We start from the raw sequence: 27,870 nt of genomic DNA, 5'->3' as shown, positions 1-27,870 counted from the left end.
GGCCTCTGCAGACACCTCCCCTTCTGCCCCAGGGGCCTCTGGGTGCAGTGAAGCCTGCCCACCTGTGAAGACAGAGACTCCCGGCTCCCTGGATGAGAAGCAAGTGCGTCAGAGGGAAGCAGCCCAACTGGTTGCTGAGTTGTGGAAAATAATTAAGCTGGGGGAGAAAAAAACACTTCTTTTAAAAATCAGGTTAGGGATGAATGTGTAGGGCGTGGTTCCTGTGTAATTATCTGCTCTGCTGGCTGCGGGGCTGCCTGCTTCTCCCGGGCCCGCTGTGTCAGGCTTGTGCCTGTTGCTCCTCCCCTCCTCCCACTCCTCCTCCTCCGCCTCCTCCGCCTCCTCCTCCTCACAGGTGTATCTCTTCCCCTACTCCCTGCCGAGACACACCTGTGAGGTGTTTGCTCCCTGCCGAGATACACCTGTGAGGTGTTTCCCTGTAGCTGCTTGCCCCACTCCCTGCCTCTCGCCAGCCAGAGAGGTCACCTATCCTGAACCCCGGCAAGCCTAAAACAGATCAGCCAAGCACGCTGAGATGGAAGCTGCAGATGCCTCCAGGAGCAACGGGTCGAGCCCAGAAGCCAGGGATGCCCGGAGCCCGTCGGGCCCCAATGGCAGCCTGGAGAATGGCACCAAGACTGACGGCAAGGATGCCAAGACCACCAACGGGCACGGCGGGGAGGCAGCTGAGGGCAAGAGCCTGGGCAGTGCCCTGAAGCCAGGGGAAGGGAGGAGCGCCCTGTTCGCGGGCAATGAGTGGCGGCGACCCATCATCCAGTTTGTCGAGTCCGGGGACGACAAGAACTCCAACTACTTCAGCATGGACTCTGTGGAAGGCAAGAGGTCGCCGTACGCAGGGCTCCAGCTGGGGGCTGCCAAGAAGCCACCCGTTACCTTTGCCGAAAAGGGCGAGCTGCGCAAGTCCATTTTCTCAGAGTCCCGGAAGCCCACGGTGTCCATCATGGAGCCGGGGGAGACCCGGCGGAACAGCTACCCCCGGGCCGACACGGGCCTGTTTTCACGGTCCAAGTCTGGCTCAGAGGAGGTGCTGTGCGACTCCTGCATCGGCAACAAGCAGAAGGCGGTCAAGTCCTGCCTGGTGTGCCAGGCCTCCTTCTGCGAGCTGCACCTCAAGCCCCACCTGGAGGGCGCCGCCTTCCGAGACCACCAGCTGCTCGAGCCCATCCGGGACTTTGAGGCCCGCAAGTGTCCCGTGCATGGCAAGACGATGGAGCTCTTTTGCCAGACTGACCAGAGCTGCATCTGCTACCTTTGCATGTTCCAAGAGCACAAGAATCATAGCACCGTGACGGTGGAGGAGGCCAAGGCCGAGAAGGAGGTAAGTGCTGGGGCCCCTCCTGCCCCTCCAGGCCTCTCCTCTCTCACCCCGCCCCTCCGACCTTCATCTTCTTCACTGGGGCTTCCTCGGGTTTGGGGCTTAAGTTTCTGCTGTCCTTGGCTCTTTTAGAAAACATTTCTTTCCCCTCATACCCCCTGTCCCCCCTAATCCCACCTGGGGATCAGAGGTGGCTCCCCAATCCCCTAATGTCTCAGGAGACAGGAACATTTTCTAGATGAGCAGATGGAGACTCAGAAAAGACTGGGGGCCTGACCAAAGTCACAGGATAATTTCAAGTCAGGTCAGAGAGTATGACCCAATGGCACAGAACTCACTCCTGGGCGCTGTGCCTGGCTGGGGTGTTTCTTCTTCTTCTTCTCCTTCTCCCTCTTCCTCTTCTTCCGCTGCTGCTGCTGCTTTTTTTTTTTTTTTTTGATTTGAAGAAGAGATAATTCCTCTAACCTGAGTGGGTCTGGCCCCTGGGGAATGGGTTGTGGGTGAGGAAAGATACTAGAAGAGAGAAGTTTGGGGTCCACTGAAATGTCCTTTCTGTTGTCTTTGTAGTTTTTATTTGTGGTGCAGTGGCTGCTTGTTCTGGCTGATCCTCAGCTGGTCTCTTGACTTCCTCCACAGCCTCCTTTATCCTTCTCTCAGCTGGGCCCTGTGTTTTGCATGTGTGGTTGTGTGTAGACACACCTATTCCTGCAGGCGGACACTGTTGGGGAAGTTTGGAGTTTGTGTGTGGATGGCGTGTACATGTACAGCTAGTCCCTGACTTAGGATGGTTTGATTTATGATGGTGTGAAAGTGCTAGGCTTTCAGTACAGTATTCCATAAAATTCAACACTTTATTACAAAATAGGCTTTGTAGTAGAAGATTTTGCCAAACTGTTGGCTAATGTAAGTGTTCTGAACAAGTTTAAGGCAAGCTAGGTTAAGCTATGATGCTTGGTAGGCTAGGTGTATTAAAAGTATTTTTGACCTATCACATTTTCAACTTACAATGGATTTATTGGTAAATAACCCCATCACAAGTTGAGGAGCATCTGTATATGTGTTTATTTTATCTGCACGTGGGTGTTTTTGTGCCTTTGTGGATGTTTGCATGTATTTGTATATGTGATACGTAAGTGTGTTTGCATGAGTTCTATGTGCCTGTGCCTGTACTTCTATGGGGAGGAGCAGAGGCAAGTGCAGGCCTGTGGATGTAGCATACCTGGGGAAGGTGATTTGGGCAAAGGGCCCAGCTGTGGCCACTGCCCTTGGCCCCACAGATGTGGGGTTCACTCTTCCCTAAGGCACACAGCTTCCTGCTATGGGTGGCCTTCCTGGGGCAAACCTTCCTGACCTCCAAAGCAGTGAACTCCACTTTCCTGAAGAGCTTCTGCACGTCTCAGATCTGGACAGCACAGGATTCCTCCTTGCCCAGGCTTCCTGACCAGGAGGAGCTGGTTGATTACTCTCTTCTTTCATCTCTCACCCACACCCGTGGACAGAAAGGGCTGAGGTAGGGAGGGGAATGTACTCACAGATCCCTTGCAGAAGCCTTGTTTGGCCCAGGAAGATGTTTCCAGCTTCCCCCATTGGAAGATGGGGAAGACCCCAGTGTGGCCTCAGGGTTCATACTGAGCGATATAGATGGGACAGGGGCCATGAAAGTCATTCTAGGGAGCTTACTTGGGAGGTTAGACAGAATAAGAGGCAGTCATCCTCATCACAGCAACTGAGAAATTGCAGAGCCTCAGACAAGGTTTTAGGAAATGTGACTGAGTTCCAGTCCCAGTTTTTGCCTCTGACTAACTGTAAGGCTGTGAATAAGTCCTTTCCATTCTCAGTCTCAGTTTCCCAAGGGGTGAGGCTAGATTGTTGGTTTTCAAATTACCCCACAGAGCCATAGGATTCTTAGAAATGTCTTTGAGGCCTCAGGATGAGGAGGGGCAAAGAGGTGTCAAGAAGGCGGAGGGTTCAGGTTCCCACCTCAACTACAAGCAAAGGACATTCTTATTGATCATCTTTTATGTAGGATTTGGCCTCAAATTTGGACTGAACCAAGGATATCTCTGCTTAAGCCTGGGTAACCCTGGAAGAGGTGGTTCTGGTGGGCAGGAAGGTCTTGGACAGCCCTGTCTGGATGTGCCAGGAGCTCAGAGTTCAGAGTTCAGGTTCCGGTATGGGGGCCGCTGAGGGGCTCACAGTTCTTTTCTGAGGGAGGGCTCATGGTGTAGGTTGGGAGGCAGGGCTCATACACACAGGCAGGACTGGGGGGCACCCGCCCAGTTACACAGAGTGGCTATCAGTCAACATAAAGTCGTAGTGGACAGAATGCCAGGCCAACAGAGTATTCCCTCACCTTGCAAACAGGGACACAGACATAGAGGAAGGAAGGGGCCTGTCCAAGGTCCTTGTTTGAGGAGGAAGCCCCCTAAGCCCTCTTCCAGGATTTGAGAATGCCTCAGGGAAGGGGCCCCAAGGGGATGGGATTGGGATATGTGTGCTTTAGGAGAAAATGCCTGGTCCCCTAAAGTGACCGTGATGGTGGGAGCTTCAGGTAGCCTGCATGTGTGTGTGCACACGCATGTGCACCTGCAGCATAGGGCTAGGCAGGGAGAAGTGGAGCCAGGCAGCCAGGAGACTGAGCTGGGCACCCCGGCTGTCTCGGCCTGGCTCTGCTGGAATGTCAGAGGTGGGGGGGACATTGGCACAGAGCAGGTTTAGTGGGTAGATGGGCCAAAGTGAATGAGCATGCCAGTCCTGGCATCCTTTTGAGGCATCTCCTGCAGACCCAAACATCAGCCCACACATAGCTGTTTGCAAGCAGCCTTGTTCAGAACCTGTTCTGCAGGCCAGTGGTGAAGGCCCAGGTGACACAGCCTCAGACCTGCCTTGGTTGGTTGTGTGAGGCTAAGATGACACCCAGGGCTGTGGGTGCCCGTCTCCTGGGCCTCAGCTCTACCTACAGACTCTGAGCAGAGTCTCTGTTAGAAAAAGATCGCTTGGTGCGACAATATGACAGCACATTCCTCTAGTGGTCCCTGGGTCATCATGTTTCCAATTCCACCCTGAATGTCACAATAGGTCCCATACATGTCCTCCTGACTTCCCCTCTGCCATTGGACACTTCCCAGGCTAGGTTACGTGGGTGGGATTGAAATGTACACATACATCCCTGTCTGTATTTCATGGTCTTCCTTCTGCCTATCTCAAGCTTCAGCAGGCCAGGATGTTAAGACCTCCTGGGTGGCTGGCTGGCTGCTCTTGGGTGGCCTTGCCCTGACATGGGTCTGGCCTGCTCTGGGGTGGCAGCACGACAAGGCATGTGTGGAGGTCACTCAGCCAGGAGCATTGCTTTGGAGAGGCTCAGCCTCACGCCTCCTCCACTCTCTCAACTCCACCATTTGGTTCAGTTCAGTTCTCTCACCATATCGTGACTTTGTTTCTCATCTCATTGCCCAATTCTTCCACAAAAGCTGGGCCACTGGTTGCTGGGCATGGGTAGCCATGGGTCCTTGCGTTTCTGAGCAGCACTGGTCTGCCCAGGAAAGCTCTTTGGGATTTGGGAAGGGGAGCTGGGCTAAAGGCCAGGGTGCCCTGGAGGGGCTGGGCCGACTTTCCCTGGAGACCTTGGTGACTTTGGGGGAGAGTGCTTGCTCTGGGACGGGGTGGGTGAGAAAGGAGGCAGGGTGACCTCTCTGGGTGCTAAGGGGGAAACAACAAAATAAAAGAGGCTTGGAGACAGGAAGCAGGGGAACAAAGTGGCAGGCAGGCAGGAGACAATCCAGTGTCTATGGCACACACCTGAGTGCCAGTGCCTGGCCCAGCATGTCCTACCTGTAGATGAAGAAACAAGCTCAAAGTCGTCAAGAGACTTACACAAGTTACAGCACTCAAGATTGGCAGAGCTGGGATTCCTCTCCGCTATGTTAAGGCTTTTTGTTCCTGTAGGATCGGAAGGGTCTTCTTGGGACCACCGAGTCCAGTGGCCAGCAGTCCCCAGACCACAATCAGCTGGTGAACTGTTGAAACAAAAATTCCCAGTCCTTACCCAAGGAGGTGTTTAAAGGTCTCCCTAGAGAATTCGAATATGTAGCTGGGTTGGGAATCAGAGATCTAGTCCAATTTCACCACAAGGAAACCAAGGCTCAGGGAGGGGAGGTTCCCACTATGCCTGTGTCCCCATCTGCAAGGTGAGGGAGACTGAGGGGGCTGCTAACTCCGTGGGCCTGGCATTCTGTCCTCTTCCCCACTGTTGGCCTGGAGATGGCCAGGGTGATACCTTCCTTGCCCCGTCTCACCCCTCCCCTGACCTGAGGCTGTGAGGAAGCAAAAGGAACAGTAAATCCCAGTTAAGCAGACTAACTGATCCCAGGCTGTTTGACGTCCGGGTGGAAATGGGGAAATCTATCCAGCATTTCAGATTCTTATCCAGATAATTACCATTTGTCTGAGAGTACAAATCTGGCAATTAACTGGCTCATTTGGCAAATGTCACAGCCGACAGGCCTTGTAGTGAATTCAGGCCAGGGGAAGATCATGGCCAGTCCTCTCCTCCCTGGAGGCAATGCAGGTACACCTATCCAGGTGGGTGCTCAGGTGTGTCTCCACCTGAAGACCACATCCAGGTTGAGGTGCTGCTAGCTGCTACACTACCCGTCTGCTCTCAGGAAAGCCTCTGCTCACCCAAGGCTGAAGGATTTCAAGGCTGGGTGGCCCATGCAGGGCCCGATCCTGGCATCAGAGAGCAAGAGGCAACCAGACAGGTGTGGGAGAAGGGAACAAAGGAGTCATTTAGGGACAGGTCTGGGCAGGGAGGAATGAAGCGGAGAGTAGGAAGTCAGGAGGGAGGCGTGGGCAGGGCGAGACTGTGGAGATCAGAGGCCCTGTCAGCCATCAGGGCCTTTAACCACTTTCTGAAGGGAGAGGGAGAGAGGGAGAGAGAGAGAGAAAGCTGGGGCCTCAGGACAATGGGGAGGGTGTGGGGAGGGAATTGGGAGGGAAGCGGGGGCAAGAGGAAAGACGTGGAACTGCCATAGTGGGCCATCTGTGAGGTGAAGGGAGCATGGGAGGGCTTAGGTCAGCAGGAGTGAAGGGGAAGGACAATGCCACAGAAGACACACAGGACAGCCCAGTGCCACCACCTCTAGATGCGCCTCTTAAGGCACAGAATAGGATCTGAGCCCTATTGTTGCAGCTTGACCTTACCGCTTTCCACCTGTGAGAACTCAGGCATGCTGTGTAATCTTTCTAGGCCTCAGTTTTCACACCTGTGAAATGGGGCGGGGAGGGGAGGGATAATGCCACTTACCTCCACAGGAGGCTTTTGCTGGTTAAAGGAGAAAAGTCCTGGCACATAGTAGATGCTTAGTAATCAACACTCCCTTCCTTCCCTCTACTAGTGTTGAAGGAGAGCCCAGTGTCTTTTAAACCTTCCCATGTTATATTATTTCCTATACAGGAAAAATTGCCAAGAGCTGAACAGACACGAGGTGCATCCCTAGGTCTCACCCCAAATGCTCTGCCCCTGACAGGGTAGGACTTATCCCGGAGGTGATAAAGGAGCGTTCTAGCAGCACAGAGTTCCCAGTCCAAGGGAACTCCAAGAACCCCCTGGGTCCTGCCAGTCTGGTCTTGGAAGACGTGCTGTGGGAACAAGGCCCTTTCCCAGCCTGTGTCCAACTTCTTCAGTGCTCCAAAGAAATAGAAGGCCAAGTCTCTCCTCCACCCTGACCGACTCTTCCACCCACAGCTGCAGACAGTCTCCCCTTCTGACCCTGCCCTCACAGGTTTCCACATCATCCGCCAACACCTCTGGCTCTGCTCTCCACCCCTCGGTGCTCAGCCCTGTTGTCCTCTTCCCTGGCTCCCTTACACAGGATGGACTCCAGGGGGACTGGCATCACCCTGCCCTTGGCCTAGACACTTCTTTGTTCTAATCCCCATTGAATTCTGCATCCCTGAACTCTGTCTCCTTCATCTGTCTTGGCCAGTGAATCCATGCTCACCTGGGGAGACCTTTCCTCCTCTGTAGCCCCAACCATGCAGCCCTCACCTTCTCTGGTCAGACCTTCTTCCATTTGCAGGTGGTTAGTCCACCCTCATCCCCTTTTTTCCTCCTTCATTTCCGCCAGTGTCCTCTAATCTTCAATTATCCACGAGCTATGCTTCCGTCTTGCATTCAGCCCAGTGTCTTGACCTCACCAGCCTCTGTGCACTCCCTACTGTTCACTCTGTGTCTGGACAGTGTACACATTCCATCTGGATCCCAATCCAACAGCATACACTATCCTCACCACTGAACACTACCAACACCTCACCTGATCACACCTGCCATGCTCCTCACTTGCCAATGCCGGGCCCACCTGCTCACCACACTGCACACACTGCTGCAAGCATGGTGTGAGTGAAAGCACCTGGCCTGGCCCCTGGTCCACGGAAGGTTCCCATACAACAGTGACAATGGGGACCATTGCTCAGACAGTGCGCACGCTGTGCCAGGTGCTTTCTGGGTGCTTCACTCCCAATCCCAGGGCATCCCACAGCTTCCCTGGGAGGCAGGTCCTCTTCCTGCCCCCCATGGACCAGACAAGGCTACTGAGGCACAGAGAAGCTAGGCAACTTTCAGAGGCACTTGTGTCCTGTGCTCCTGGTGAGCTCCCTCTGAGCCCACCATTGCTCATTTCATGGAAGGGCTGCCCATCCCCTATTTGAGACAGGACTTTCACAAGCGCTGGGCCCTGGCCTGTGGTGGGAGGGATTGTGCTCTTGTTCTCTGCGTTCCTTTCCATCAGACCTTGTTCTGGGGGTGGTAAGGTGGGGTGAGGAACCCAGGTGCCAACTCCTCCATCGCTGAGCTGGGTCAGGAGGTTGGGGGCCTCCAGCTGTTCCTCGACCTCGGGCTTCACTCAGGAGTTCTCCAGGGTGAGAAAGGTGCCTGGGATAGAACCCCCGTCTTGGTTCTCTTGGACTCTTCCTCACAGCTGAGATCTGCTTGCCGGGTCCAGCCTCCTCGGAGGCCTTTGGGGCCGTGGGATCTGCCAGCCTGTGTTTCCTGGGCTCTTGGGCTCTGCATCCTCAGAGAGTGTGACAGTCTAGTTTCTGCCCTTATGGTGGGCCTCCTTTCTGTTTTCAACTCTCTCACCATCTTATTTAGTGACTGCTGGCTTCTCTCCAGCCTTTTTTCCAGAGATAGGGCCAAATCTCCTTCCTCATCTCCTTAGGTCCTCTTTTCCATCTCTGGTGATGGTATTTTCCATGCTATGGCATTTCCAGCCCATCGCTGGTGGGGCAAATGCTACTGAGAACAACTCTGAATCTCCCTGCCTGGAGAGCCCAGTAATGTGGTGGGGTAGGGGGTGGAGAGGCCAGGAATTCAAGGACTGTCTGGAAAGCTCTGTGGCTCTTGCCCCATGCCTTCCCCACCCTCTGGGCACCTTTTCCAAGAAAGCCAGGGAAACTCTGTCTGCCATCGGATCCACTTCCCTGGGTGCCTGCAGCAGGTCCGCTGTTAGCCCTCCCTTGGCCTGGTGGGGCGTTCAGAAGTTGTGCCGTGTGGTGATGCACGTGCCCAAGTGCTCATGACTCCTGCTGCTGGAACTCACATTCCTAGAGGTTTGTGGCTTCCTCACCTTGACTATTCTTTTGGGCTCCTCAAGGAGATGACCAGAGAAAGGGGTGGGACTCTGCCTTCAAAACCCAGTGGTAGTGGGGAAATCTGGAGCAATCCAAGGCTCCCTTGGATGCTTTGTTCTGTCAGGTGGAGATCATTCACCTATTGTCCATGCTGGAAGGGGCTTTGAGAGTCCTACAGGGCAGCCCAGCAGAACAGAGGCTTGGCTGGATGGGACTGGCCTTAGCTTCATGCCTCTCCTTTTGTCTCTATTGTGGCTGCTTTTCAGAGAAGGGCACTTCCCCAAATGGAAGGTGCGTATGGGAGCGAAAGCTAATGTCCCAGCACACTACTGATACAACCTCTTCCTAAACCACCCCAGACCCCAACAGTCTGTGTCCTCTTCCTGAGCAGGGGTCCCTACAACCCCTTCTTCCACTCTACACTGCCTTCCTCTCTAGCCTTCTCCTTCCCCAGAGCCCCTGGATAAAAGTCCCTGTCTTGCCAAAACTGCAGAATGCCTTCCCTTTCCCATAAACAGGTTTTATAGCTGTGCCTGCCCAGACGGAGTCCACGCCAGAGGCAACCCTGGCTGCTGCTTGCAACACAGCCCTATGTCATGCCATAGAAACGCTGCACACTGTTACTGCCATGAGACACTCCCTGGGCTGGGCTGGGCTGGGCTGAGCTGGGCTGGGTCCCCTTCCTTTCTCTTCCTAGTGTCTGCAGGTCCACTGAAAGGGGCAAGCACCCTGAAAATGAGTTCCCTCCTGCTTATGCTGGGTGGAGGAGACAAGCAGAGGTTTAGCCCTTAAAAAGACAAGGCTAGAATATCCAGCCCTAGTGGCCTGAGAATATAGCAAGATGGTATTTAACTGACTGCTAGATCCTTGGCGACTGGCATGGTGCCTGGCATATCCGAGGTCCTGATGAATGTTTGCTGAATGAAGAGCTGAATAGATGAGTGATGAGCCCTGGCTGCCAGTGTGCCCCTGGGTGGACCTGCTCCCTTGTTCTCTGGTTCTCTTCCATCTCTTCCCCCTGACTTCTCCAATCCTGGCTCTTTCTCTGCAGACAGAGCTATCGCTGCAAAAGGAGCAGCTGCAGCTCAAGATCATTGAGATTGAGGATGAAGCTGAGAAGTGGCAGAAGGAGAAGGACCGCATCAAGGTGAGCGCCCCCAAGCTCACCTTGCTGCTCCCTTACCCCACCAGGCCTGCCTGGAAAGAGGCAGGCCTTGGCTCCCATTTGAGTCTCAGGCACACATAGACATCCCACATGTGTTTCTTCTGGCTTCTCCCACTTCCTCTGACATTCTCACTGACTGCTGTTCTCAGTCTGAGCCAGGCACTCAGGTGGGATCCTGTCTGTGACCTAATACCCATTTCATATTATCCCAGCAAGTAAAGACCCCAGTGTGTCTTCTGATGTTCTCCAATGTCTGTTCTGCCCACCAGACTCTCCAGCCACCAAATACACACCATTTCTTCTCTACTTATGCCATTGTGGCTAAATATGTGTCTGCCGTGGTTTGGGTAATTGCAAACTACAATCTGAAATCACTGCCTGCTTGACCCTGACTACATACACAGCTGGCATACACATTAATTGTCTGAATACACATTTCTTTTATTTTTATTTTTATTTTTTTGAGGCGGAGTCTTGCTCTGTCGCCCGGACTGGAGTGCAGTGGCCGGATCTCAGCTCACTGCAAGCTCCGCCTCCCGGGTTTACGCCATTCTCCTGCCTCAGCCTCCGGAGTAGCTGGGACTACAGGCGCCCGCCACCTCGCCCGGCTAGTTTTTTTTTGTATTTTTAGTAGAGACGGGGTTTCACCGTGTTAGCCAGGATGGTCTCGATCTCCTGACCTCGTGATCTGCCCGTCTCGGCCTCCCAAAGTGCTGGGATTACAGGCTTGAGCCATGAATACACATTTCTACATATACATTCATGTTCTGAAGATGTTTGGTTCTGGTTAGAGTTTCAGGGAGCATATTGTGACCCATGGGAGAACTTTGGGGCCCACAGGGAATGATGGCTCATATCAACTCACCAAGAAGAAGGAGCCATGATAGGAATGTGGGCTGTGAACAAACCTGGCTATCTCTATCAGTAGGTGGCATCCCTCAGTGATGCCTTTGAATGAGATTCTTGGCTAAACAGACTTGCCAGGTTAGGGTAGTGGGAATGCCCTGACCCTGTGCTGGAAACCTAAAGACATACCCAACTAGCTAGATTTCTTTCCCTAACTAAAGCCCTGCCTAATCCCTTCCCTGACTTTGGACCTCTAGAGCTTCACCACCAATGAGAAGGCCATCCTGGAACAGAACTTCCGGGACCTCGTGCGGGACCTGGAGAAGCAAAAGGAGGAAGTGAGGGCTGCACTGGAGCAGCGGGAGCAGGATGCTGTGGACCAAGTGAAGGTGATCGTGGATGCTCTGGATGAGAGGGCCAAGGTGCTGAATGAGGACAAGCAGACCCGGGAGCAGCTGCACAGCATCAGCGACTCTGTGTTGTTTCTTCAGGTAACAAGCCACTCCTCTGTCACTCAAGCCCTTAATTTCCCCGTGCACTTTTCGAGACCCGCCTCCATCATCCATCCATCCACCTATCCACTTATCTACGTATTCATCTATCCATTCATTCACCATCCAGCCATCCAACCATCCATCCATTCATCCATCTATCCAAGCGCCATTCTCTCTGTTTAATTTTTTAAATTTAATCCATTTCTCTACCTACTCTCAAGATGGCACACAAATATCACCTTTTATGAACTTCAGTTGATATGATCTAGCAGTGCTGTGGGCTCAGTAGGAAAGAGTTCTGAGATCAGTGAATCGGGTAGAGGGGCAGTGGCGTAGGAGTGCTGCCTATTTGTTATCTTGGATCTAGTCCATTTGTCTATTCATCCATTCATCCTTCCATCTGCTAGAGTGTTTTGGATACTACTGCATGCCCAGTACTCTATTAGGTGCTGTGGCGAATAGAGAAGTACAAGACATGGTTTCTGCCCCCAAGCAACTGCAATCCAGCTGGGAAGATAAGACATGTACAATTAGAGAACAATATAGAAAAGTGTGTAATTAAATGATAAAGCATATGGCTCAGGAGATAAGTGCCTGTAGAAGCTCAGAGAAGGGCAGGCAGGCTAGAGGAAGCTAAGACAGCTTTGTGGAGGAGGTGGAGTTGCAACTGGGTCTTGAAGGCCGGTTAGGATTTGAGAGGGAGAACAGTCTTTGGTGAGGAGGAAGGGAAATGAGCAGTGCTAAGGCAGCACTGAGCATGGCATGTAAAGGTAGAAATACCACTGTGGGCCGGGCGCAGTGGCTCACATCTGTAATCCCAGCACTTTGGGAGGGCAAGGCAGGCGGATCACCTGAGATAAGGAGTTCAAGACCAGCCTGGCCAACATGATGAAACCCCATCTCTACTACAAAAACAAAAACAAAAACAATTAGCCAGACATGGTGGACTCACCTATAATCCCAGCTACTCAGGAGGCTGAGGCAGGAGAATTGCCTGAACTTGAAAGACGGAGGTTGCAGTGAGCCAAGATCGCGCCACTGCACTCCAGCCTGGGCGACAGAGTGAGACTTCGCCTCAAAAAAAAAAAAAAAAAGAAAGAAAGAAAGAAAGAGAGAGAGAAATACCACCATGGCTGACCCCGAATACCATAGTCATTCCTTGCATTTCTTTAGTGCGTTCACTCCCAGTCTTCACAGCTTGTGTCCCTCTCACAAACCCTATGAGGTAAACAGATGCACCCACTTTAGCGGTGGGAGTCGTGGAGTCACACATCTGAATGCCAGTGCCACCAGGGGTGTTAGCATCCAGTGAGTTTCACCTGAACCTTTTCACTTTACAGAAGAGACAAATGTCCAGTGAGGAAGAGTGGGGCTTGCAGCACTGAGACCCCCAGCTGCACTGTGAGAGCCCCTGGCAGAGAAGAGTCCTCATAGCTCATGAAGACCCAGGCAGTTAATGGTTTTTTCCTTTCTTGGTAGGAATTTGGTGCATTGATGAGCAATTACTCTCTCCCCCCACCCCTGCCCACCTATCATGTCCTGCTGGAGGGGGAGGGCCTGGGACAGTCGCTAGGCAACTTCAAGGACGACCTGCTCAATGTATGCATGCGCCACGTTGAGAAGATGTGCAAGGCGGACCTGAGCCGTAACTTCATTGAGAGGAACCACATGGAGAACGGTAGGTCCCCTCTCGTGGCTGGGCCCCAAGGCCATGGACCTTTCTCTCTCAAATCAATTCCTGCTGCCTGACATGGGCTGGCGTCCGGTGAGCTTATTCTCATTGTTCCTACCCACCCACCCACCCTTCCTCAGGCTGTTTGGACTAGGATACAGGGATTCTAACCCTCCCCCTCCTTTGAACTTGCTGCCAAAGTTATGCAGCTATAGCAAGAGGCCTCCAGAGCAGGGACATCCTGGGCACTGGCTGCACAAATGCCTCCTCTCTGTGGGTTGCCCATCAAACTCAGAGACTGGTTTTGTTCAGATCTACATCTAATTGCCGGGCCCAGCCCAGCAGCTGTGTGGATCCTGCCCCTGGTATGGGCCAGACTCCAAACTGGTGGCTTTGCAGACTCTAGCAGACGTGACCTAGAACTGCAGCCATGCCTGGAGGGAGGACTTGCCTGTCATCATGGCCATGCTGAGCAGTGCTGAGCCCAGAGGCTGGACTTGGCCTGGTGGGCTGGGCTGGGGATGGTGGGACACTGTCTCTGTGACTCACCAGCTCCCCTGAAGTCAGCTCTTCTTCTGAGTCATGCTGTCCCCTCAGAGGTCAACTGAATCATCTCACAGAAAACCTCTGAACCTGAGAAACAACATTGTTAAGTCCTTTTCCACCCAGTCCCTTTAGGGCCTGAAGCCTGGGCACTTTCCCCAAGGCCCCACCCAATGTCCCAGGCGTTGCACAGGGCCTTGAGAGTACAGCCTTATTAATGAATGCTAGACATGAATACCCCAAAGGAAAGGACCCCTGATTGCTCTCCAGACACAGCATATGATTCTTTGGGGGAGGAGAAGGGGATGAGGGGGATAGGAGTGTGTGGAAGGGTTGGGGTTCAGGAGGCCATTTGTGCACCTTGGTGATGGCAGTATCACACAGTGTCCCTGTGAAATGTGGGGGACATTCAATCACACCCAAGGACAGATAAGCCATTTCAGCAAGACAATCATTTGGCTTCAAACGGCACTCAGATCCCGAAATCCTCCTTCTAATGACAATAGTGATGATGCTAATGGTGATGGTGACAGCTGACAATGATTGAGTGTTCCCTCGATGCTGGGCATTTCGCTGAGCTCCTCATGCACATTACCTTATTTTCCCTGCGGGGTGTACTGCATTTTACAGGTGAGAAGGCTGAGGCTCAGAGACGCATCCTTTCATAGGGCGCACAGCTCGGTAGGGGGTACGGCGGGGTTGAACACTCTGCTATTCAGTCTCCTGTGCCCTCTCATCTGAGAAGCTGCAGCTGCCGGTGGCTGCAGCAGTGGGGTTGAGGAGTGTGATAATCATCAGCCCTGGGGTACAAACCCGGCAGGGGAGCCCCTCCGGTGAGGTCTGGCCAGGCCTGGGGGGATGGCCTCGACTGGGGTAGAGTGAGCCTTGCAGAAACTGTTCAGCCTCCTGGCCGCTCAATGTCCCATTTCTAGGTCACGATGCTGGCCACAGCCTCTGTACAGGTGTGGCCCTGCGTCCTGTATGAGGTGTGTGGCGAGGTGGCAAGCAGGAGCAGGGATGGGCACTGCTGATTCAGTGGCCCACACCTGTGCCTGGGGCCGTGGGGGCGGCTCCTCTGCCTCTATGTTGTTTTTTTGTGTGGCTGCTGTGTGGATGCTGGGAGTGTGTCTGCTCTAGGAGGTGGTGGCCGGTGAGTCAGACAGTGGAGTGACCATCCACTTCTCCCTGATGCCAGCCTGCCCACCAGACCAGGAACTCGTCCACACCTCAAAGGCCCCTGTGCTAGGAGACACCAGGCCACTTCATCCTGGGCTCTGTGGGGCACAGGGCTGGGCTAACACCTAGGAGGGTATTTGTTTATTCTTTGAGTATCTACTCTGCACCAGAACACTGACAGGTGCAGGTGATGAAGATGAAGAACGAGAGTCTCAGGCACATTCCTCCTCTTGCTCAGGAGAAAGAGAGGGAAGGACAGGGAAAGTAGAACACGGGGAAGTCGCAGGAGAAAGGAATGGACTGGAGGTGGCTGAGGGAAGTCAAGCATCAAGCAGCAGATCTGTTTGAGTTAGGGGGTCTGCAGGTGAGTGACCCTCGCCATAGCAGCTCACTCCACTGCCTGGATCCCTGCGCCATGGAGGCCAACACCGGGACCTCATCCCCTCACCTTAGGCTGCCAGCAGTGGCTGGGACTGAACCCAGAAGCAGAGGGCCGGGGCTCAATCCCCAACTCTGCCCGTATTGGCATGTGACATTAGGCAAGCTGCTTCTCTTGCTTCCTGAGTCTCAGTTTCCTTATCTATCTCAGGGGGATATAACCACAGCTGATGTATGGATCAAATAAGAAATGGGCATTGAAGCACCTTGTAAAGGTGAAGTGCTAGGAAGTGCTGTGCACACGATCTTATTCACAAGGGCTCCATCCGAGAGAGTGGATGACTCTTTGCAGACACCCTCTCCACCAAGAACTCAGGAACCGAGCAGATGCCTGTCAGGGCGTCATATTCTTGGAGGTTTCGGAGACTTGGCTCTCCCTGGGACATAGGGGGTGGACTATGGGGTGACTCATCTGAGCCCCCAAAGTCCCCAGTGGGCTGTCTCCTCCTTCCCACCTGGTTCCTCTGCTGACCCAAGCCTCTCCTTCCTAGGTGGTGACCATCGCTACATGAACAACTACACGAACAGCTTCGGGGGTGAGTGGAGTGCACCGGACGCCATGAAGAGATACTCCATGTACCTGACACCCAAAGGTAAGAGGGAGCCCTCTCACCTCAGACCCAGCATCTCTCCTGCTGCCCAGGGGACCCCCAAAGTCCACGCAGTGACTCTCAGCCAGGTTCCTTCTGGGTGGGGGTGATGGTATGTCCAGTTTGCCTGAGAAAGTCCTGGCATCTGCATGTTGTCCTGATGTGATTATGAACAGCGTCTGCGTTAGCTCTCAGAAGCGTCCTGGTTCGAACGAGAAGTTACCTGGTGCCAGCTCCTCAGAGGCATTCCTCCTTGGCCACACAGGCAGCCCCTCTGCCCTCCTTGCCCTCTCACTTCTAGCCTGCACCTCTGCTCCTCTTTCCTTCCAGAGGTCTGCTGGGCTCCCTTCTGCCAGGCTGGTGCTGTGTTTTGCTTTGGCTCAGGTTTTGTAGGGGCTGAGCCCTCTGAGACAGCTGCTGACCGCAGGACCATTCTGCTTCCCTAGGCAGGGTGAGCAGTGCCTCTTCTTCTGAGTCTCCTGGCTCTGCACCCTGGCCCCCTTGGCCCTCCCTCCCAGGCCCTGGACAGTCCCAGCCTGCAAGGTGCTGGCCTAGCATAGACCAGTGCCTGCCTGTCCTTGTCCTGTGGTGGCCTCTCATTCTTGGGCGCCAGCAACAAACCACAGCAATATCCGTTACATAAGGGCGGGTGTGCCGACCCTCGGACCATGAGGGTGTGTGCCTGTGCATGTGGGAGAGTGGGGCTGGGGGAGGAGGGAGGCATGGGGAAGGCACAGGGGCTGGGGAGAGGGAAGCCTCCAGGAGCTAATCAGTAATTCACACATGTCTTACACACACACATACACACACACACACACACACAATGGGAGAGGCTTGGGGGATTTGGAGAGATGAGCTCAACAGAAAAGCACCTGTGCCGCCCCACCCAGTTTGAAAACAACCCCTGGGCTTCTTGGTTGTTGGGCTCTCCCTCCTCTGACATTCCTGGTGTGGGCCAGGCCCCAGCCAGCCAGTCTGCCTCCTCCCTGCCCAGGGTGCCTTTGGGCAAGTTCTGGGAGAGGATAAGCTGTTCTAACCAGTCAGCCCCAGCAACCCTCTCCTCAGAACCCCCACCAGGCCTCGCCCCAGCCCTGTCTCTCCCTACCATCCATGGACCAGGCCCTGGGGTGCCATCGAGTGCCCTGATGGGCTCCTGTGGGTCTCTCCTGCTCTGTAGGAGACTCAGGGCCCGGTGTGAGCCTCCTGCAGGTGTGGGAGGGGGTGGAGGGAACAACAGCACCTACTATGATGCCACCCTGAGGGCTTAGGGCCTGGGGGATCTTGGGCAGGCCTCAGTACCCGTATCTGAAGAGAGAGGGGAGGTTGTGCTCACATGCTGGGAAACTTCCCAGCTCTGTTGCTGTGAGTCAGTCTATGATGTCTGTGATGGAAGAAGCAGGTTCCCCCAGCATCCCTGCCCAAGCACTGTGGGTAGCCTGTGCCGAGGACAGGAGGGACAGGAAATCTGCCCTCGGGGAGCTCCCAGGCTCAGGGTGGAGGTGTGGGGAGGACACCAAGGAGTCACCAAGGAGATGAAAGAAACAAGGCCCCTAAAGGGACTGGGTCCTGAGTCTGGGAGCTTTGAGGTCAGTGGGATTGACAGTGGCTGTGACTCCTTCCCAGGAGGGGTGAGTTTCCGGGAACCTGTGCTCAGTAGAGGGGCATGACTGCGATGGGCAGAGGGCATCAGGGACCACAGGCATAAAGGCTTACAGGAAGGACTGGCAGGGCCAGAACTGGGGGTGTGGTGTTATCTGAGGGTCAGGTGGGGAAGGACAGAGGTAACAGAGGACCAGAATACACATGGGGAGCTCATTGTTTTCAGCTGGGTATCAGTGGGGGTATCAGTCCCCACTGCTTCCTCACAAGGCTGTTGTGAGAGCCCAGGTGTATGGAAAGGAAAGCACTTGTGAAGTGAGGCTCTGATCTCCCACCGCTTCTGCCCCCGTGGTTGCCATGGCCTCTCCAGGTTTATGCTGATGCTCTCCTCACGGTTACTAACAGAGCCCTTCTGCTCTTCAAAAGCATGCCAATTTTGGTGATAAATTAGTTGATTGCCTTATGTCAGACCCAAAGGACCTCTCTCAATGGCAGAGTCCAGGTCCCGTGATGGGCACTTGGGCAACTTTTTTGGGGGCAAGGAGTCCTGCATGTGACCGTTTTCTGCAGTGACAGCCCCCTTCATCTGCTTCACAGGTGGGGCCCGGACATCATACCAGCCCTCATCTCCCGGCCGCTTCACCAAGGAGACCACCCAGAAGAATTTCAACAATCTCTATGGCACCAAAGGTAGGTGGTGGCTCAGCTCGTGGGTGCACAGGCTTCATGTGGGGCTGTCCAGGCAGGAGGGGCGTAGAGGTGAGGCCAGGGGGCACGGGGTTCAGACCCCAGTGTGAGATGAATGTGGGAAGCTGGGATGGGTGGGGGGCCCAGACACGGGTGGAGAGGGTTCCTACCTACCGAGCTTAAAGTGTGTGTGTGTGTACATGCATGGGGGACACTGTTAGTTAGGCTGGAGGAAAAATAGCCAGGAATCTCAGCATCCCTGGAGATCCTTGAGTCCATATGCTCTTCTGATTCCTGAGGAAGGATTTGGGGAAAACTGGAGCTGAGCAGCCACCTTGGGCTTAAGTGTGGGGAAGCCCCCCCAGCAAGTATGAGGGCACGAGGGCCCAAAGAGAATCTACTGATTTGCATACTTCTGCAATGAAAAGTTGTACAGTGGTTAGTTGTTAGCTTGGCTGTGACTGGAAAGGAAGGCATGGCAGGAAATGGGACTGGCCCTGGAGCTCCAGGAGGTGAGGCGAGTGAGCAGCACCTTAAGACCTAGATGAGATGAAATGGGGGTGGGGACGTGGCTTCCCTAGGGGGAGCTGCTAAGTTCAGGGTCTCCTTCTGCCCAGTGCTCCGAGGGGACCATTGCTCAAGGGCAGGGCCATCCACTCAATGAGACCTGGTTCTGGGAGCCCTTGGTTTTGTCCTGGGGGCTCCTGGTCACATGCCAGCCATGCACGGGGAAGGAGGGGACTGGGTCAGCCCCCGCCCCAGACATAGCACTGGAGGACTCTTCTGTGAGGACAAGTGCCATGGAGACTGGAGGGTCAGGGGCACCACAGCAATGCCTGGGCCTCTACATCCAGGATTGGATTCACAGCCGTGACCAGCGGCACCCCCTCCTCCACATATGCAGTAGACCATGGGCACCTTGAGGACAGAGCTGTGTCTGTCCTGTTTGCTGCTACAGGCCCAGAGCTCAAAAGTAGGAGGGGGTCAGGAAGCAGTCGTTGAGAGAGAGACTAAAGGCATGAGTGAACAGAAGGGCAAGGTGTCTGGCCTCGCAGAGCCCTGGCTGGACGTGCTCACTGAGGCCTTGCTACAGAAGCTGCCTGGGATCCCTGTGGGGGGGCTTTGCACAGAGGCAGGTGGCCAGCCCCAGCCATCTCTGACCCCTGAGCCCAAAAGTCAGCCCCTAGCCCTCCCCACAAGCAGCCAAGGGGTGAGCTTGACTAAGGAGGTCACTGATGTTTCAAGCCTGACAGATGGGGGTGCTGGAGAAGTGTGCATCACCCACGGGGGCTCTGAGCCCCCCACTCCAGTGCCCTCTGAGTGCCCTAGCAGCTCCTCCCACCCCCTTCCCATTGCCTTCTCCTTTGGACTATGGGACATGCCTGCACATAGGCGTGTGCTAGCCTATTCAACTTGGCAACTATCAACTGTCTCATCCCCAAGTTTTAGGATGTGTTTGTATTTATTTGTTCATTGGTTCATGCATTCTGTCCATCAACCATACAATGAGCACCTTCCAGGAACCAGGCTCTGTGCCAGGCACCAGGTGTGATGTAGGGACCAGACAGGCACATTCCTAGTTCATGCGAGCTCACTGCGGGAGACAGACAATTGAACATATAGTTGCCACCCAGAGGGTAGGGGGTACAGGATGATGTGGGGATGGGACTGAGGCACATGCAGACATTGGGGAGGTGCCATGTAAGCTGACACTTGAAGACCCCACCCTTGAATCACCGAGGGTGGGAAGCAGGAGAAGTGTCCTAGGCAGAGGACAGGGTCTGGGTCCATAGCCTGGGGCAGGAGAGAAGCTGGAGTGTCTCAGACACTGAGTGTCTCAGACACTGGTTTGAATGTCCAGTGGTGGAGGGAGGGCAGAGGCAAAGCCAAGAAGTGGGAGATGGTGGGTGTGTGGCGAAGACTGGGGAGAGCAACTCAGGACAGAGCCATGGGCTGTGCTTGGGACGTTGTGCCTTATTCTGAGGACAGTGGTCTTTAGGTAGGGCGGGGACCAGACTACGCTTTATATTTTAGAAAGATAGCTATGGTGGCAGAAGGATGGGGGTGAGGTATCACTGGGATCACAGGTGGCATCCTGGATTAAGTTGTGGCCAGCGGCTGGAGAGTCACAGACCTGGCTGTGTCCTGGTCCTGCCTCCTCTCCCCCTCCCAGCTGTGGGGGCCTGACAGCCCTTCTTTGCCCTGCCAGGTAACTACACCTCCCGGGTCTGGGAGTACTCCTCCAGCATTCAGAGCTCTGACAATGACCTGCCCGTCGTCCAAGGCAGCTCCTCCTTCTCCCTGAAAGGTGAGCTTGTCCACCCTGGCCCTGCTTTCCTCCACAGCTGCCCCACACCTCCCAAACCCTGCTTGGGTCTCTTCCCTGAGCTGCTAGTTCCTCCCTCACCTCCCTGTCCAGTGACCTCAGCCTCTCACTGGACAGAGATCTGGCCCAGGACAGACCCTGCTTATTTCTTGAGGGCCTCAGTCTCCAGGTCATGGCCTGTGTCTTCCCAGGTCTCCCTGCAGGCTGATGGCTGACACTGAGAGTGCCTTCACTGTGCTGTGAACCAGAGCTCCTTTCTGGTCTGTCTGGGCTGAGGCGGAGGGAGTCAGGGCGGCCCCGCCTCAGACTAGCATCTTTGCAACCAAGCTCAGAGAGCGCACCTGCTGTGGGCCTCTCGGGCTTGCCGTGCTAACCCTGGGTGGTGGCCACACTGACAAATTCCTGCCTCTCTCTAGGCCCTAGTCTCTGGCTAGTGAAACAGGAGAGAGGCCACAGAGCCAGGGAGAAAAAACGTGAATTTGGGTTTTGGAGTCTGGCAGCACCTGGTTTGGAATCCTGACTGCCGCTTATAAGCTGTGCAACTCAGGCAAACTGCTGAGCTCCTAGATACGGGGCCAGATGAGAGCCCGGGAGCTGCCGCCATGGTCTTTGCTGAAAATGAGGGCAGGAGTGGGGGCTGGGCCACCACATCATCGTTTCCCAGGGCTTGTTTCACCGCTCTCTAGTCTCTACCTACACGCTGCAACAACAGCTCTCAGTGGTCAGGACTGGGGGACACCCTGTACCCCCTGCACCCGACCTCTCTGATCCTCAGGGTGCCGCTTCTCCTACTGCAGAGTTTATTTAACTCCCAGCGTTGGCCGGCTCTAGGGTCCTGTGGCCATGGTGCACCTGCCAGCATCCTGCAGAGCCAATCCTGCAGGCGCTCCTTTGGGAAAGGCAGGACCAGACGACCCTAAGGCCCCCCAAGACTGATCCTCTTTTCTGGCACTCTGTCCCCCGCCTGCCTGCGGTGCTCTCCAGCACTCTGACAAGGGACAGTGGTCGATGCCTCCTGTCCCCTGGGGCTGGGGGCATCCCGAGGGGGCAGGCTTGAACCAGACCCCAGCTATGGGCCCCAGGCCCTCATGTATCTCCTGAAAGATCCCAGGGACAGCTCTAATGGCTGTGGTGGGAGTAACCCTGTCTCTCTTCTGGCACCCCAAACATCTGGCCTGGAAGTCAAGATCAGCAAATTGGGTGGGCTCAGGAGAGGGAAAGGGGCTATGCAGGGCAGACAGATCCCTGAGCAGTGGCCTCTGAGGCCTCGTCACTCAGCTGTCCCTTCTGGCCCAGAGTCCTACACTATACCCAGGGCAGGGATTCTTGGAGCTGCCGGCAAGATGAAGGAGACAGGACTGTGGGTGGAGGGTCCCAGCCTGCAGAAGCCCCGGGCATGTCCTAGCCCTGATCCGGGCCTGGGGAGCTCCAGGACTTCCTGCTCTCTGCTCAAGCCTGGACCACAGAGCACCTGGCAGGGGAGGTGGCCGCCCTCAGGTGTGATTCAGAGCAGCCCCCAGAATGAGGGGTGGGTCCTTTTGGCCCCTCGTGGGACCAGCACTGTGCCACTAATGCGTCTCTCTCTCCCAGCAGGCACTGGGAAAACCCCCTATCAGTTCACCACCTTGGGACAGGCCACTGCAGAGTTTTCCAAACCACTGGGTCGCAGTGGGCTGTCTAAAAATAATCCCGGTACCTGCCCATGTTTCCATTCCTCCCCTTTTCTCTCCCACAGCGGGGCAGGTGGGACATGGGGAGCTCTCTGCCACTTCTAGGGTGTGCCGGTCCCTTCTCCCCAGAGTTCCCTGGAGAGGGATGCATGCCCCACCTGCCACCCCAGCACACTCTATCTGGACTTCTGCCTGCTACACAAGGCGGGTGACTTGGGCCACCCTAACCCCACCCCTGTTTCCATTCTCCCCTCTCTCATGGCTGGCGTGGGATTTTCTTTCCGGGAACTGAGAGATGAGGCCTGAATTACCCCTCTTAATCTCCACTCATGATCCCTGGAATGCCCCCCTTTCCAAGGCTGCCCCCACCCCCAGATGCAGGAAGAGACCCAGGTTCTTTGCTCCATCTCCTCCCCCTCCTGCTTGCTCAGTGCCAACCTGGGAAGGGCCAGCCCAACAGGCAGCCTGGCAGTGCTCATCATGAGCCTGACCTGCTCATCCTCGCTTAGAGCAGGGCAGGACAGGGGCTTCCCCAAGACAGACCGCAGCCTCTCACTGGACAGAGATCTGGCCCAGGACAGACCCTGCTTATTTCTTGAGGGCCTCAGTTTCCAGGTCACGGCCTGTGTCTTCCCAGGTCTCCCTGCAGGCTGATGGCTGACACTGAGAGTGCCTTCACTGTGCTGTGAACCAGAGCTCCTTTCTGGTCTGTCTGGGCTGAGGCGGAGGGAGTCAGGGCGGCCCCGCCTTAGACTAGCATCTTTGCAACCAAGCTCAGAGAGCGCACCTGCCGTGGGCCTCTCGGGCTTGCTGTCCTAACCCTGGGTGGTGGCCACACTGACAAATTCCTGCCTCTCTCTAGGCCCTAGTCTCTGGCTAGTGAAACAGGAGAGAGGCCACAGAGCCGGGGAGAAAAAACGTGAATTTGGGTTTTGGAGTCTGGCAGCACCTGGTTTGGAATCCTGACTGCTGCTTGTAAGCTGTGCAACTCAGGCAAACTGCTGAGCTCATAGCTCATAGATACAGGGGCCAGGCTCATTGAGGAGACGTCTACAAAATCCCTTCCACAGTGCTTGGCACAAGTGGGGCTCTGTGAATGGGAAGCATCGTCCAAACCGCACAGGGGAGTCCAAGTGAGCGCCTCCTGCCAGGAAACTCTGGCAGGTCATGCTTATGCGTGGTGCTCCTGGTTTCTGGGAAGGGGAGGGCCCGTGGTGTAAACCTCTGGGGAAGGTGAGTGGAAATCCCTGCAGAGCAGTGTGATGCTGCACTGGATGTGGGTGCGATACTCCCCTGCTGCCTGGTCCAGCCCACCCGGCCAGCTCCTCCTCCTTCTGTTTGCTTTGCTGCCTCCTCCCTTTGGCCAGCCTCCCCAGGAATTTCGGTTGTGGCGCCCTGGCTGCTGCACGCCTCTTCAGGCGGCTGCATTTGGTAATGGGCTAGATGATGCTTGGTGGTCACTTTGGAGAAGGCAGCTGAGCTGCTCCGGCCCCGGGGGCCCCTGACCACCAGCGGTGCTCCCTTTGACTTGAGTCTCTTGTCTTCCCAGGCTATCCTTCCCTCATGCGGAGCCAAAGCCCCAAGGCCCAGCCCCAGACTTGGAAATCTGGCAAGCAGACTATGCTGGTAAGGGAAGTGCTGCCGGGAGGGCCTGGGCACATCCAGAGACCTGGGCACTGAAGGGGGCTCCCTGGGGGCAACAGGTTCCAGGGCCTGTGGGAGGATGATGACTTCTCTGGGCCATGGGGTAGAGAAGGAGGCAGCAGTGGCCTGAATACCTGCACACAGCAGAGGGTACTAGAGAGCCAGGGCTAATGGGCAGGGGACTGGCTAAGCACACACTGTGTGGACCTCAGTTTTCTGATCTATAAAGTGGGCAGCCTTGGGGTTTTTATTTGGAGAATGCTTGTTGGATGCCTATGCTAGTGGAATGGCAGCTTGGGTTCTGCCAGCTCTGGGATTGTAAAACAGCCCAGCGGGAGGACAGGCCTCCTCCTAGAGATAGGTCCCACCTCCCCAGGGCAGTTCTCCAGTGCTGACAGCATAGAGGCCATTGGAGTGATAGTGTGGGGGCGGGAGAGGCTGGAAAGTTGGGAATAGATATATTTAGGTTCCATATCTAATGACCCTAGGCCAGGGATATCAGAAGAGCAGCAAGACAGGGACGCATGGCTTTGGGGTCCAGGCCACCTGCTGACTGTGGGATCCTGGACAAGTTAGATACCCTCTCTGAGACACTTTCTTGCTTTTTATGATGTGGGGACTGAGATGATCTCCAGTGCCCATTAGATCTGACATATCTGACCCTGACTGAGAGCTCAGTGATCAGGGACTGTAGTTCACATGCAGAGCCCCCATGTGCCTGAATGCCTTGCTCCTGAAGGTCCATTCTAGGCCCTGCTATAGGAGTCAGCCAGCTGCCGTGGCAAGTGGGTGGCATCAGGAGCTCTGCTGGAACCAGGGCCGGAGCCCTTGGCTCTTGCTGTCCTTGCAATTGGAGGTCAGAGCAGGAGAGGTGATTTGCCCTGGCCCACAAAGAATGGCTGGGGATAGTTTAATTGGAGAGAATCTTTAATTGCTGGCGATGGGAGCTAAGTGATTGTGTGTGTAATTTGGAGCTGGGCCCAGGGGCATTGCAACAGCCGGACTGCAGAAAGCAGATATGGGGAGATAAAAGAAGGTTTCTATTCTAGACTCAGTCCTTCCCCTCCCTACTACATACTTTTCCACCCTCTCAGAGCCTGGGACCCTGAAGAGAAGGCTCATCAGCACCTTGAGGCCCCTGGCAGGGCAGGGTTCTGGTGTCCAGCAAGCAGCCAGCGCTGGGAGAGTGGAGGCAGGTGCTGGGGTGCAGAGAGGCTGAGCTGGGAATCAGTTTCCCTGGGGGCTGGCCCCAGCTGTCTCACTGACTTGCTGTGTGACCTTGCGTGAGGAAGAATGATTCCTTTGTGCCTCGGTTTTCCCATCTGTAATTAGGATGATTTCCTGGCTTTTCCAACTGCCATATGTGCTGTGACCTCAAGCCAGGGAGGGGAAGGATGAGGGGAGCATTCTGCCCTGATGCCCACCTACCACTCTGGGCTTTTAACCAGACAATGCAATTCATCGACCTGCAACCCATATTATTGACCCAGTCTTCCTCAAAGAAAGGCTTCAGCCATTTCCAAATCTATTCACTTTGCCCTATGAATTGCTTGGGGTCCCGGCTGGCCCCTGGGAGTCAGGAGACCTGGTCCAGGCCCTGCTCTGCCAGTAAGTAGCTGTTCTTTCCCCTCCCTGGGTCCCAGTTTCTTCCTTTGTTTAATAGGTGGTTTAAGCAAGGTCTGAGCATCCCTCAGGCCCACAAGTCCTGCTGTGGACCAGGCATAGGCAAGGAGCTGACCAGGAGGTGTCAGTTCCCTGGCAGACAGGGCCAAGGGCAGTGCACCCTTGGGGTGTGTGTATGAGGGGGCAAATGATGTCTCCTGTATTGGGATCCGCAGGGCATGGGGGTGGGCTTAGCCTCTGACCCAGCTCAGGGACCAATCCTCTTCCTGAGACCCTCCAGGGGCTGATGGTGCTTGCATGGGTGAGCAGCAGCTAAGTCGTGCTCTTCCACTCCATCCTGGAGGGCTGCCTCCTCAGGGCCCTGATGAAGTGATCTGGGCGGGGCGGGGCACGCTGATTTCATGAAATTACTGGGAGATACGATATACGGAGAAGGTTGGGAGAGCTGTCACTGGGCTCTGTCTCCAGAGATGCTCCCTGAATACCAATGGCTGGGGGAGGGAGGAGCAGGATGAGAGAGGCACAGGGCTGTGGGGAGCCTGGGACTGTGTTGGGCTGGGGCAGTTGTTTACCCTCCCTGCACCCCCTCTGTAAGGGAGGTTTATGCAGAAAGAGCCAAAGAAAATCCTGGAAGCCCTTGCCATAAGAGAAGTGATGCCGAGAACTGGGGGCTGGGGGTGTGGGTTTTGGAGGCAGCCTGCTGGGGCTTGGATTCCGGCTCCTTGCTTACCAGCTGAGTGACCTTGGGCAAGTTGCCTAGCTTCTCTGTGTCTTGGTTTGCTCAACTATAAAATGAATATGATAATAGTAATCTATGTAATTGGGTGGTTGTAAAAATTAAATGAGTGCATCCGCATATAGCCCTCAGCACAGTGCTGTGAAGTTCCGTGGAGTAGAAAGTGTTATATAAATAGCAGCTGTGGTAGCACTGGAGGAACCTCCTGAGCTGTGGAGAGAAATTTCGACCAGTGTGATGAGGGGCTGAGGTTCAAGCTCACCCACTAACTATGGGAATGGACTCCAATTAGGATTCAAACCTGTAAATCCTGACATTAGGGACCAGCACCTGATCACGGGGTAGGTAGATCTTGCAGATCAGGCCAAAAGGCTCCTAGAATTGTCGGGGCTTGGATCACTGCTACCTCCTGGGGCAGGGTAGGATAGGGTGGGTCTAGCTAGCGGGCTCATCTGTCATCTGGCCTCCCTGACCACTCTTGTTTTCCTCACAGTCTCACTACCGGCCGTTCTACGTCAACAAAGGCAACGGGATTGGGTCCAACGAAGCCCCATGAGCTCCTGGCGGAAGGAATGAGGCGCCACACCCCTGCTCTTCCTTCTAACCCTGCTGCTCTTGCCTTCTAAGCTACTGTGCTTGTCTGGGTGGAAGGGAGCCTGGTCCTGCACCTGCCCTCTGCAGCCCTCTACCAGCCTCTCGGGGAGGTTCTGGCCTCTCCAACTTCCCCACTGGCCACACTCCATTCAGACTCCTTTCCTGCCTCATGACCTCAGATGGTCAACATCGTTCCTGTGCTCAGAGGCCAACGCATCACAGGGGTGAGATAGGTGGGGACTGCCCTAACCCACCACCCTCCTCCTCTCGGGCTGGATCTGGGAGCTAGCAGTGAGTACCCGCATGGTATCAGCCTGCCTCTCCTGCCCATGCCCCGCTGTCTCCAGGCCTACAGACCTTTCTCTCCAAAGCCCCATCCCCCAGTGTTGCCAGCAGGTACCTGGACAGCACAGCCACGCATCTCCCTTTCACATGGCCCACCTCCTGCTTCCCAGAGGACTGGCCCTATATGCTGTCTGTAGTCCTACATATCAGTGTCCAGCGTGACAGAACCTGCAGCCCTTGGCCACTGCAGACGGAAACCTCTCAGTGTCTTGACATCGCCCTCCGCAGGCAGTGGGTCTCCACCACAGCCACTTTGAGTCTGTGGTCCCTGGAGGGTGGCTTCTCCTAACTGGCAGGATGACCTTAGCCAAGATATTCCTCTCTTCCCTCTTCTGGGATAAATAATTCCCTTAACACGATATGATCCACCCATGAAAACAGTTACTGGCCCAGCTACCATTTCCCAGCCGCTGTACCATTTGCCTGTAGAATTTCATTCAGTTTATCATTTGGCATTCTCTCTGGCGATGGAGAGTGTGGCTGGGCTGGCTGCGAAGAGTGCCTCACACACTGCCCCCACCCTTAGCCACTGCCCCATCAGAGGCTGCCCCCTCCTTCCGATTACCACCCATGTTGCATATCAAGGTGCCCAGGGATTAGAGACGAGACAAAACCAGGAGCGGCACAGTGGGGACCTTTCCAGTCTCAACAGCCCCAGGGCTGTGGGGACTCTGGAAGGATGGGTCAGCTTGCAGGGGTCGGGGAGGGAGGCATCCAGCTTGGGCTTTCCCCTTTGGAATAAACCATTGATCTGTCA

The 27,870-nt window shown here is 55.1% G+C and overlaps 1 protein-coding gene across 1 annotated transcript; it reads left to right on the top strand.

Annotated features, from left to right (window-relative positions):
- Positions 1–46: 46 nt before the first annotated feature.
- Positions 47–27,870, top strand: TRIM29 (tripartite motif containing 29). Its single transcript, XM_011926963.1, has 11 exons — positions 47–192; positions 430–1,339; positions 10,017–10,112; positions 11,234–11,467; positions 12,950–13,148; positions 15,791–15,892; positions 18,086–18,178; positions 20,385–20,483; positions 23,721–23,797; positions 26,668–26,737; positions 27,342–27,870. Exons 2-10 carry the CDS (start codon positions 536–538, stop codon positions 26,728–26,730), a joined length of 1,767 nt encoding a protein of 588 aa, XP_011782353.1. The 5' UTR covers positions 47–192; positions 430–535; the 3' UTR covers positions 26,731–26,737; positions 27,342–27,870.

The sequence above is a fragment of the Colobus angolensis genome, unplaced genomic scaffold (genome assembly GCF_000951035.1).
Source record: "Colobus angolensis palliatus isolate OR3802 unplaced genomic scaffold, Cang.pa_1.0 Scaffold7, whole genome shotgun sequence".
Taxonomy (NCBI): domain Eukaryota; kingdom Metazoa; phylum Chordata; class Mammalia; order Primates; family Cercopithecidae; genus Colobus; species Colobus angolensis.
This window is presented reverse-complemented; position numbering and strand designations above follow the sequence as displayed.